We start from the raw sequence: 12207 nt of genomic DNA, 5'->3' as shown, positions 1-12207 counted from the left end.
GCATATCACTTTGAATACAAAATATTACGTTAATTATGTTCTACTCTACTGAAGTACAACATATTAAGACTATATTCAGAGTCGAAGGACGTAAACAAAGTCACGTTACCTTCAGAGTGTAGACTCTGTCTCCGTCCTCATTCAGGTAAAACTGCAGGAACATCTTGAAAATGGAGCGTTTTAAGGGACCAAAATATATCGAAGATATATGTTTTATGTTTTAAAAGAAGATTTTGCGGGTAGCACGTTCGTTCTCTTCTGGATTCCACGTGTGGCGGAGTTTCTTCACGCGCGGATGGCGGACAGGATATCCGGTTCGGAATCCGTAGCGCATGGGACCCTGGGAAATGGGGTTTCATAATGCGACACGCCATAAAATGCGTTGTAACGCTCCCAAAGGCGCATTTTTAAGTTGCATCTGATTAAAGTTTGTAAGAGATTTAATCGTAAAGGTTTGTTGTTGAGTTTGGAAATACTTTCAGCCACATCTCACGGCATTCATCAGCAGGTGTTTGTCCTGTTGCCATGGAAACGTGGCCCCAAGCTTAAGCTCAAATGTATCATATATATATATATGCAGTATCTTCTGTTTAATGTTCTTGAGAAACAGTTAAACAAATTGATTAAATGGCTCATCAATATTTTCATCAATTCCTTTCTCTGCAACGAAAAAAATAAAGACATTCCAACAATTTTGTTTTACATTTCTGGCCTTTCATGCTTTATACAATGATAACTCCTTTGTTGAACATACATGAATTTAAATATTGGTTTTAGAACACTGTAAAGAAGCCAGTTGGATCAATGCGCAAACTGCTGTCCGGCAAGCTAGATACAGAATACAAAATAAGATAAAAGTTACATAAAACCTTTAAAAAGAGTTTCCATGCACAGAACCTTCTGTCAAAAGAAAACAAATCAATGTCAAGTTTAATTTTAAACCTAAACTGAAGCAAACTGATTTCTGGATAAAGTCTGATCATCTCATACATCTCAGGTAAGCACAATGATTTTTGGGGCTTTTCACTATAAACTTGTTGCAATCAGTGTTAAAAGCACTTAATTAAGCAAATAAAGATTCATAAAAAAAGTGGACAACAGCTGAAATGTAAAGAGGTTAACAATAGCTGTTATAGTGTCACAGTAATATTAATTATATCTCGCGCCAAAGCATTTAAAATCCAATCATCTGGGTTTATAAACCTCCTTTATTTAGTGATACAAGTAAATGTTGGGTAAAAGGTTCATGAAGGTCACGTGAACACATGGTTTTTGTTGTTATTCTACACGATTCATTTCTGGGACTACATACTGTTTTATTTACTGACGTTTGCTAGCATTTGAATTATATTTTTTTCTCTTTTGCCATGAAATACTATAAAAAAAATCCCGCCAGTAGACTAGAGACACTTTAAACAAACGTATTTTGTGTGTTTGCCATTTGAAAATGGCTCCCGACATTCTGCCTGTTCCTCTGACAGCTAGACGCCACAGAGACATAAGATGGACCCCGTGATGTTTCCTCTTCCTGTGATCATCCTGAACGACAGAGGGGAGTCCGACTGCCCGCGAATCCATCCAAGCAGCCGGCATCCGACCCCGAGCTGGGGGCTGGCCCCCCCTTTCCAGAACGCCCCGCTCGGCCTCCAGACTCCGTCCCCGGGCGGCGGGTTGCCTCCGCTCTTCCCCGAGCTCGGGCTCGCCGCTAGCTGCCCACACGACCCCCGCTGGCGGAACGGGACCCCCCTGACCTCCGACTCGAACTCCATCTTCGGCTTGGGCCCCCACGTGCTGGTGCCCGTCGGCGGCCCCCCGGGGTTCTGCTGGGTCCTGCCGCCGGGGTTTCAGCCCAGCTGGTGCATGTGTCCGCGGGCGGCGGACCACCATCGGCCCCCGAGCCACGACCTGTAAGGGCCGACAACAACATGGCCGCGTTAACACACCGGGGCCGCCGTAACTGACTTCACCATGTTGGCCCCAGGGTGGCGAGAGGACCGGCTCCGCGGTGCGGCGAGCGGGGGAACGCGGCGGCGTCTGGGAGCGAGCAGCTGGAAGGGCAGGCCGAGCTGGAAGGTCAGAGGTCAAGGATAAACGCGAAAGTCCAAGGAGGAGACGGTAGAGTCCAGTTCATGGTCACCAGGGGATGAATCTTTTCTCTTCTGGAACACACTTTAAGTTCAACATGTCAACTTTGTTTTATGGTCAAATTCCCACAAATCGACCTTGTAAAGTGTTAGAAATACTTTTCCTAATTCTTTTTTTTTCCAGTTTCAGATGTTTCTCCCTGTTCTCCTCCCTTTCTGGACGAAGAATCGCTGAAACAACGCGCCTTTGAGGACTACATGGCGATCATGGACTCCATATGTCCGCAGGTGACCCAACGCGTGTTGAGATGTCAAATCTGAAAATATCGCTGTGAGAAAAAACACTCACTGAGTTTTTTTTATCCTCACACACAACTTTACAACACGCTTAAAAACGTGCTCAGATCCCGAAGGACGTGCGGGACAAAGACAAAGCGGCGGACGAGGACGAGGAGGCCGGCCGCTCATTCCTGGAGTTGCTGGACGAACTGAGCGGCAACGAGAACTTTTACAGAGATGCAAGTGATCACGACTGAGGAACATTTTGTTTCATCGGCAAAAGTCCCTCTCGTTGATTTCAGTCTGAGCGTTTGAATCCGTCTCCCAGGTGGAGTCGGCGCTGAACCCACCGTTCCTGGATTCCATCCTTTCTCCAGACCCGCAGCCTTTTCATCTTCTTCTATGTGAAGACCAAGAGCAGGAGGTGATGGAGCCTGACAACACGCAGCGGAACCGCTTTCCATCGATAACGTCGTCTTGAAAATGGCTTTTTTCTCGTCTTTGCAGGAGCCCCGACTTTCTGCCCACGTCATCTTTAATCCTGCGACCGACGCCGCGTCGCAGGTGGGCGACTCGTCGTTGCCCGTTGTGGGAGAGGTCGGCCGTTTTCATTTGAACCATCTGGGGCTTTTGTTTCATCTCTGTCACTCAGGCGGCGTCGACCCTGAATACAGAGGACCTGTACCCCCAACCCCCTTCAGATGAAGACCTTGTTTCATCGAGGGAACTTTTGCAGGAGGTAACGCAATAACAAATGACACTTTCAGCTGTGTGTTTTGTAACATTTGACATGTTGCCCTGGGAAACGCCAGAAAAGGTACCAATGACCTTTTTTTCCGGATCAACAGATCGTGAATGTGCTCCGCGGCGAGGACGCGGCGCCGCTCCGGAACCCGCGAGGGCCCATTTCAGATCCTCCAGAGCCGAACCGGACGGACGGACAAAGAACACCCCCGAGGGACGCGGGCCCACAGGACGGCCGGACCTGGGGTTCTCCCCTCCTCCGGTCGTGGCTCCTTGGAGAAGCCACCGACGCGTCGCGTCTCTGCCCCTTCTTGACGAGCCTCGTCGCGTCACCGCAGGGGTCAGAAGCGGCCCCGGACCTCAGAGCCCAGGGCTCTCAGGAAGCTCCTCGACCTGGAGGTCCTCCCGCCTCCGAGTCCCCCCCGACGGCCTCACCGGGCAACGGGGACCCCGCTCCCGGCTCGTCGGCGGGTCCTCCCGCTCTGAGCGTCCTGGCCCTGAGGGCCGTTCCTCGCCTGCTGCCTCCGATGCGGAAACCGCGTCGCCCCCAAACCATAAACCCGGTCCGCCCTCCTGACGCAACCGCCCGTGACGCCCGTGAGAGCGCTACCCAAGCAAGAGAGGAAAGGCTGCGTGAACATACTTCCGAGAGCGAGGCGGAGGATGATGAGAAGGAGGACGAGCTCGAGGAGACAACTGAAGGCAGACCAACGCTGTCGGGGACAGAATCGCTGCTGCCGCCGGGTGGGGAACCCAGAACCGAGAGCGCGGAGGAGAAGAAACAAAGTGGAAAGGGCGTTAAGCAAACGGAGGAACGCCGGGCGGTTTGCGGAGAAGCAGAGAGACGGTCCTCCGCGGGAAAGTGGGAGCGGGACGGAGCATCCCAGGCGGCAAATGAGGCAGAGATTGAAGAAGAAAAACGCACAGGAGAGATGCCGAAAGTCACGGTGGAAGGAGGGGAGCAGCGGGACGTCATTCACCCCGGCGTGAGCCCTGAAACGGGGGCAGAAAGTCCATCGTCGACCAAGAGCCCACCAGAGGAGAAGGGGGCAGGTGAGGCGATTCAAATGTCCAGGTTTCCAAGGAGAACTGGGCGCTTGACCTCAGAGGACCGACTGCGGCCGACTCCTGTCCTCGCCGTGAAAGCCAGAGGGAAAAGCAAGCACTCGGAGGCGGAGGGGAAGTCGGGACGGATTCGGGACGGCGACAGACCAGGACTGAACGTCGCGGGGGCTCAAAGTCCGGCGAAAAGAAGCAGACGCGGGAGGGCCGAAGAGGACGGAGCCGAGGCCGCCCGGGACCGGGGGTCTCCAGCTGCGTCTTCTCCGAGAAAATCAACGAAGGCCTCGTCGGGGGAGGAGCCGATCGAACCCAGTTCAAACTGCGCTCCGAGTCCGGGCGGAACGCGACCGGGGGGACCGGAGAGGGGCGGCGACGGGGCCACAGCCGCCGAGAGGTGCAGCGCGGCGGCGGCGGCGGCGGAGGACGAGCGCGAGGGAGCGGGCGGGGAGGGGCCCTCGCGCCACAGCCCGACCAAAAGGAACCCGCGCCCAGAGGGGGAGGCGACCAGCGGCGGTCGGGAAGAGCTCAGCACCGGCAGACGACGACGGGGGCGGCGCTCGGCGTTCCGATTCCCCGCAAAGTACAAAGACTTCGTCTCGTGCAGGAGAAACGCCAGCGAACGCTGGATACGAAGGAGAGAAGGGCAGGAAAACTAAAAAAAAGAAGATGGCTCATTGATGTGTGTTTAAGTCTCTGGAGAAGAATGAATCAAACCTCCTTAGAACAGTTCACAGTTTAATGCATTGTTGAATGTAAACACAACGTAAGAATTATTTTATGTAAAATAAAGGCTTTGATATACAGTTTCCTTTTGCACGTACAATTGTCCCGTCGATAAAAATAATTCAACACACAAAAGCTGGAATTATATAAAAAAGACGTTCTCCGTAAAAAGGTAATGGAGTCTTTTAAAAGCATCTGGAACAAACACACCAGCTTTGTTGGGGGCACTTAAAAAACATTCATATTCAAATACAGGACAAACACATTCACACCTCAGAGCCACGTCGTCATAACTTAAGACCTACTTCGCTTCTCTAATGTTGTAATGCAGATTTTTTAAAATTCATCCACCCACACAAACACACAGAGATATGACCTTTCGCTGAAGGTCGTCTTGTCGCTTCCCTCTCGGATGCACAGCGCATCAAGCAAAATTTGACTTGACCTCCTGCGGCAAAATCAAATTTTCTTTCCTCAATCAAGCTTTTTGTTGTCTCGTCGAGATCCGCCGCCGTCGTACGCGTTGCTGTTGTTGTTCACGGCCTTCCCATCGGCCGGCTCCTCGGCCTTCATGTACTCGCTCGCCACCCTCCGATAGGCCGGGTGGGTCGTCAGCGCCCGCAGCAGATTCTCTGTGGGGAAACCAGGCGGATTTTAATGGAGATCTGACCATTTTTTCGCCATCGACGCCTGTCAGAGGCCTCTCCCTGCTTGGAGACCCTCACCTTCGGTGAGCCGGCCGCCGGCCGAGGCCTGCGCGTAGAGCTCGGCGGTGTGCCGCTGGGGGAAATCCAGCAGCGCCCCCATCAGGTCGGACAGCTCCTCCGCACTCAGGCTGCCTCGGCCCTCTGCGTCAAACAGCTGGAGGATCCACAACGAGAGGCCTTTGTTTTCCCGGAGAAGCATTTTTCATTTCCCGAAAACAATAAATAAGAAATGGGACTCACGGTGAACGCCGTGTGGAGTATCGACGCGAAGCCGACGCATCCCGACAGAGCGCCGAGCGTGAAGTAGATCGGCCGGATGTCCACAATGTCACCCTGGGAGAAAACACAAAAAAAAAAAACACACGTTATTACATGTTTTTGTCTGTTTCTTCATAAAAAGTGGAAGCAGAGATGCAGAATTTAAAAAATGGCTGAAGACGCCGTTTCCACCTTGGAATAAATGTCACAGATTGCGGCGGCCGTCTGTTTATCCGTCAGCCCGAGGATGGAGGAGAGCTCCTCCGAGCTGACCTTTGACCCCTGGCCTCCCGACTGGCACCTGTCAATCATCCGGTCCAGAGCTGCTTCAACTTCCTGCGCTCCCAGACTGAGAGACAGACAGAGAGAGAGAAGTGGAGATGTGATATCAGATCAAATAATAGTTTAAAAAGCTCATTTCCCGGGACGGAGACGCACGTCTTCACCCACTTGTTTGTGCGCAGCAGCTTGAGTGTTTTCCTGGCCGGGGACTCCAGCGGGAGGGACAGACCCCCCAGCTTTTTGACAGGAACTCGGCCCTCCATCACGTGATCACTGGCCGGGAGTCCGAGGGCCCTGCGGTGCCGCCGCAGAGAGATGCCTTGTCAGAGGCGGCGTGCGTCCTCTTAGAATATTACCACGTGTAGCGGGGGCGCGGTGACACCTACTTGGCCATGAGCCTCTGAACGTTGTCGGCGTACAGGCTGGGGTCCTTCCTCTCCTCCGGGGAGGGGCTGTAGACGGGGAGGAACTGCAGCGGGAGCAGGAAAGAAAAGCGAGGTGTCTTGAGGCGTGCGTTCACATTGGCAGACGGAGCCGTGAAAGAATGAGCGGAACGGGACCCCAAAGCTGGCACGGTGATAGTTGGCACACACTTACCTCGACGGTTACGTTGGTGTAGAGCTGAGAAGTCGTGTGCCACAGCGCCTCGACCCTGAGGAGACAACGGCACGTCATTCGGGCAGAATCGTCTTCGGTCAAAATACGGGTTGGTTCAAAAGCCAGGCGGCTTTGAAGAGAGCGGAGGTGATGTAATGGAGAAAATATACTACGCCCTTATTCAGTAAGTAATACACCCACAGTGGAAAAGCACCTCGTAAAACCCTTTGTGTTTTTTGTTGACCTATTGACTTTAGAGAACCAGCCAAACAGGGATTCCGGCGCTGATGGAAAATATTGGATAATTGGCATGTAATTGAATATGAATGAGGCCCAATTCAGCAAATCAACGACTGGTTATTGAAGACACACGTGACATGTGCAGCAACAATGGAGATAGATATTAAACGGCGGTGGTTGTGAAATGTGTACAGCAGCTTATCGTAAACATGACTAATGGGGCCAGGAAGGAACACTCCCTCCTGAAAGCCAGGCGCGTTCGCCACCGAGGGAAACCTGTGCCGAAGCTAATGGAGGCGGCAGCACCGAGCGTCGGTCTGCTTTTAAGGGGCGGCGATTACACAACAAACATACGGGAACAGAGCCGACAGAAAGACGAGTTCCAAAAGGAAAAGATATCCATCCATCCATCCATCCATTGTCAAACCGCTTATCCTGCACACAGGGTCGCGGGGGGGCTGGAGTCCATCCCAGCCAACTTCGGGCGATAGACAGGGTACATCCTGGACTGGTCGCCAGCCAATCGCAGGGCTACACAGAGACACACAACCATTCACACTCACATGCACACATCTACGGGCAATTTAAAGTCCCCAATTACCTGATCCCCAGAGCATGTCTTTGGACTGTGGGAGGAAGCCGGAGAACCCGGAGAGAACCCACGCAGACACGGGGAGAACATGCAGACTCCACACAGAAAGGCCACTGGGCGGAATCGAACCCAGGACCTTCTTGCTGTGAGGCAACAGTGCTAACCACCACGCCACCGCGCCGCCCAAGGAAAAGATATAAAGAATAAAATTAAAAAAAGACGAGGCGAGAGAAGACAGCTGAACTCACCAGCTGGTTCCTTTGTACGTCCAGCGAACGGTGTCCTGAGGAAGGGTCATAAAAAGGTCGTAATCAGCGGTTGAGACAAAAGGGCCCGTTGATGAATGGGGTTGTGGGGGCTCGGGGGCAGGGGGGGGGGGGTCTTTAAGCAGGGATTGTTTTCACAGAAACGCCAACACAAATGTTTACAGGTGAGTAGCCGGAGATCACAATGGAGGCCGTGGTCCAGGTGTGGTCCAGGTGTGGTCCAGGTGTGGCACGTCACCTTGCTCGAACTCGTCAATCACACCAAGGACACGCGGAGCTCGTCTCGTGCTCCACTGACACAGTTTCCGATCTGTGCGGCGGATTGTTTCGGATCACGTGTGCAAAACAGCGGGACGATGATCGCTGATTTATCACAAACAAAGTGATTTCCAACTCCTTGACTATAGAAGCTTCGCTAAAGAGTCATTCATCCCACTTGACTAAAGTTTTGTGGACAAACAAGAAGGTTTATTACCCTTTTTTTGTAAAAAAAAAAAAAAAAAAAAGACTTCCTCTAATTGTAATATAAAAGGCCTTTTGCTTGTTTACAACCACAAGCCGGCTCTAGAAGAGACCTTGCCGAGGTTCCAGTGTTTCCTTACTCTTGACACCTTCGATGTCCTCGCTTCCTCGGGCGGAGGGGAAAAAAAAAAACCCCTCTTTGAAGTGACTCGAATCTGTCATCTCGCTCACCGGCTGTTATTATACAAGCGACCAGATCGACGTCTTCACTCACCAGCTTGTTGGGGTAGCGCAACAGAACAGGTTGGACCGGGAGTCCCGCGAGGAAGGCACCTGATGACGGCGGGGAGAAAGAGAGCAAGTGAGACGCGGAGGAATGAAAGGGAAGCAGAGAGCGCCTGCTGCGCCCTTTTCCCGCTCGCCGGGCCGCACTCACCGGGTTTGAACTTGATGAGCGCGCTGCCGTTGGTCGTGGTCCCCTCGGGAAACATCAGCATCTGGGACGTACGAGAGGATGAGGATGCGCTTCGTCACCAGTGACACCTCCCGTTGCCTTTTGTTTTGTAATAGAAAACGCAGACCCCCCCCCCTGGCGGCTCACCTGAGGCCAGTAGCCGTCGGAGGTCAGCCTCTCGGTGACCTGAGCCACGGCCCTCCTCCTGGACTCCGGGTCCTTCCTGCTCACCAGCACGGCTTGGTTGAACTCCAGCAGGGCTGAAGACACAACGCAAGAAGAAGAAGAAGAAGAAGAAAACAAGAGTCACTTGTTTGTCGCTCGACATCCTCGCATACTTCCACGGCCCTTGAACCGTCTTCTCCAAATATTATTCTTGGTTGTTTGCCAAATCCTATCGGAGGGGGAAAAAAAACACCGATGAGCTTCGTGCACTTTTAGTAAAACTTCCTGACAATTACACGTTATTTATCTCACACACACACACACACACGTTAGACATGCGTGCTGTAACACAGCAGTGTGTGTGTGAGCGTCCACTTTGAACAATCAATGTCACCTCCACCTGCACGCCTGTCCTCCACCTCAAAGGAGGACGTCAGGCCTTTAAAAACAGCCGAAGCTTGATTCCCATAACAAGGACTAAGTGCATTTGCGCCTTTAACCAACAATTGACCAGTTGTTTTTGTTTGTTTACCGCGCGGTAAACAACGACCGCCCCCCTCACCTCCTACGACCGGCAGGCTGGTGTTCTCCGACCGCGACACCACCGTCGCCAGCTGGGTCGGCATGAGGGACACCATGTCCATGAAGCTGCTGTGAGGCGCCACCACCAGCACCGGCGCCTCCTTCAGCTCGGCCCGGCGACCTTTCACCCTCACCCACAGGAAACCCAGGAAGAAGAAGGCCAGCCGGCTCAGCCCCAGCATGAGCGGGTGGAGGAGCCAGCGCCTCCACCCCTGGACGGGCCGAGAGCGCTCCTCCTCGGACAGGCCGGCGAATCGGAGCCGGGCGACGGGCCACATGAAGAGGAAGCAGAGGGCCGCCATGGCGACGCGGACGGGGAAGAGGACGCTGCCCAGGATGACGCCCTATAGGGACCAGAAGACGTTACTTCAAATTGTGAAACTGCACCGTTTCCGACGCCGTGGTGGCGGCTTTGTGACATCAGTATGGGGAAATATGTGTATATATGATGCGTCAATCACAAAGTAGAGTCGCTCTGTGGAACGCCGTCATTATCGTCGGGGCGAGGTATGAAAGCGTTTATGACACGGCTGTTTTGCTTAGGCAACACGGTCAGATAGAGAAATGTGAGAGGCTTTGTCACTAGAAGGAAGAAAACATAAATAAGGCCCGTGACCGTAGAAGGGAACTTTGAGATTAGACCCTTAATCCCACCGACGCCTCAAATCCTTTTTCAAGCACGTTATTATAAAGGTGTTTTACACAAACGAAAGGCCGATTAGTAGCAGGTGTCAGATGCAGTGGCTTTACCCTGATCCTCTGCGCGCTGGTCATCTTCACCTCGTGGATGAACGGATGCGGATACTCCTGCGTTGCTGAGTGACGGCCGCGTGTCTCCATGACGACGCGAGAGGGGAGCAGGAGGGGGTGAGGGGAGGAAGGAGGGGGGGCGCCTGATGGACGCAGTCAACTAACTAAATAACGTTGCTTTAAAAAAAAGAATGAAAAAGTTTCACCCCCCCTTTTTAAATAGGGTGAAACAGGTTGTTGTTGTTGTTGTTGTTGGTGTCAGCTGACAGTTCGCCTCCTTCAGTCAACTGTCGAGTAAAAAAAAACAACTGACGACGTCGGCTGAGCGAATTAAAAACTAAACTAAAACAAAACAGAAACACGTCCGGTGCCGTTAAAACAAACCGTCCCTGTTTGTGTGCCGCACACGCTGAACTCGCGCCGCGGCCCATCCTCCCTCTCTTGTACTCAGCGGCCCCGCCCCCACCATCAGCGGCCCCGCCCACCGCCACAGAGCGCCCTGGTGAGTCCCAGCAGGGTGAACCGGTCTCCGAAACCACTTCACATCAAAATAAAAATAAGTTTCGGCATTCCAAGACCTTTCCGGAGGGGGTATCAAAAGATTTGTGGTTAACTGAAAAAAAAAAGTTTTGTCCGCGGCAATTAAAAAATATGAGATGTATGTAAGATATTTCTATTTTATATCAATTTAATGCATATATTTAATTCATCTGCGGCCCTGCATTGTGATGCATTAATGTTGTCACCCGTGTTGCAGCTTGCAATGTTCGGCCTACTCACAGATACATTACATTATCCCACTGGAGGGTATTTGTAGATGGAAAAAGTTGATTGTCATTATTATATAAATATATTTTATTTACAGTACATACATTACACTTCTATTTTCTTTATACATTTAAATCGGCCTGCAGCTAGTAAGCCCAGTCACGTAAGGTATTCGACTATACCGTATTTAAAATAAAATCACAATCCATTGCCTCCGTTCACAGAACACTTTAAAATCCTAAAACCAGCTCTGGATTGTGACGCCGTCGGTTAGCTTCCCTTAAAGGCAAAGCCGGTGAACTTTTTATTGACTAGAAAACACATCATGCATTATACAGATCTAGCTCACTTATAAAACATTCTTGCCACCCGACTACTGGCCTTAAAACATGCTGACGTAATGATGACGGGTGGACCTTGACTGTGTTCTCATCAGTCACGTTCTGCGGTGTTGGATAATCGGCGTAAATGTCCTTGCACAATCTTTCATGCACAATCGTGACACAGGCCTTTCGAGCTCTTTGCGACTCACCTCTCAAGTTTTCCGTCTGCCCCACCTCGCTGCCTTTGTTCCCCTGGGGAGTTGCTGCTGATACCAGAACACACGCCCAACAGTGAGCAGCCGGAGAGAAGCGCCGAGGAACCTCTGCAGCCTTTTCTTCAACGAGGGCGCTTCAGCAGGGTTTTGGATGTGGGGTTAATAATGTGCTCGTGGTCACGTTGCCCGTGCAAGTTGCCAACCTTTAATTACCAGGTGATTCACATTACAGCTGAGTGGTGCTCTTTTATGAATCCCCAAAATCGCCCAATACTATTTTTCATATCAACATATGTCATGATATAGGATTTTGAATGCACAAAAAAAGGATTATCAAAGAATTTATAGGCACCAAAAAAGTGAATTAGTCAACACCATTTGAAATACATCATTTCCATAAACTAATCTGTCATTGACGGGCAACAAAAGCAATTTATGCCTAAACAGATCAGCAATTAAAGGGACTTTGGTGAGGAAAATGTTAAGCACGTCAGACTATATTCATCATCTAACTGCAGAACCAGCATTTAATGGTGTTATCTTGATTTGGAGCCTGGTTGATTCATCACCTTGAATTAACACGTCGGTTAATATAACTCTGCATGTTTGTTCTGTTCCACCAAAAGTAGTTTCTTTGCACTTTTTAAGAAAACA

General features: G+C 51.3%; 1 protein-coding gene across 1 annotated transcript; it reads right to left on the bottom strand.

The window, feature by feature from the left end:
• Positions 1–4891: 4891 nt before the first annotated feature.
• lpcat4 (lysophosphatidylcholine acyltransferase 4) lies at positions 4892–10785 on the bottom strand. Its single transcript, XM_040181343.2, has 13 exons — positions 10248–10785; positions 9478–9841; positions 8898–9010; positions 8733–8793; positions 8571–8629; positions 7817–7851; positions 6737–6791; positions 6526–6608; positions 6308–6433; positions 6050–6206; positions 5840–5932; positions 5618–5753; positions 4892–5524 (listed from the first exon to the last, which is right to left on the bottom strand). Exons 1-13 carry the CDS (start codon positions 10335–10337, stop codon positions 5367–5369), a joined length of 1530 nt encoding a protein of 509 aa, XP_040037277.2. The 5' UTR covers positions 10338–10785; the 3' UTR covers positions 4892–5366.
• Positions 10786–12207: the final 1422 nt, after the last annotated feature.

Source organism: Gasterosteus aculeatus, chromosome 7, assembly GCF_964276395.1.
Source record: "Gasterosteus aculeatus chromosome 7, fGasAcu3.hap1.1, whole genome shotgun sequence".
Lineage (NCBI taxonomy): Eukaryota > Metazoa > Chordata > Actinopteri > Perciformes > Gasterosteidae > Gasterosteus > Gasterosteus aculeatus.
Note: the sequence above shows the minus strand (reverse complement) of the source record. Positions and strands in the feature narration are given on the sequence as shown.

Bases quoted from the DNA above. Each gene is read 5' to 3' on its own strand.
- lpcat4 (XM_040181343.2), bottom strand. From the start codon at position 10,337: ATGGAGACACGCGGCCGTCACTCAGCAACGCAGGAGTATCCGCATCCG. The intron at 8,794-8,897 runs GTGAGCCGCCAG...CGTACGTCCCAG, and splicing joins CCGACGGCTACTGGCCTCAG to ATGCTGATGTTTCCCGAGGG. The intron at 6,792-7,816 runs GTGAGTTCAGCT...TTGTCTCCTCAG, and splicing joins ACGTACAAAGGAACCAGCTG to GGTCGAGGCGCTGTGGCACA.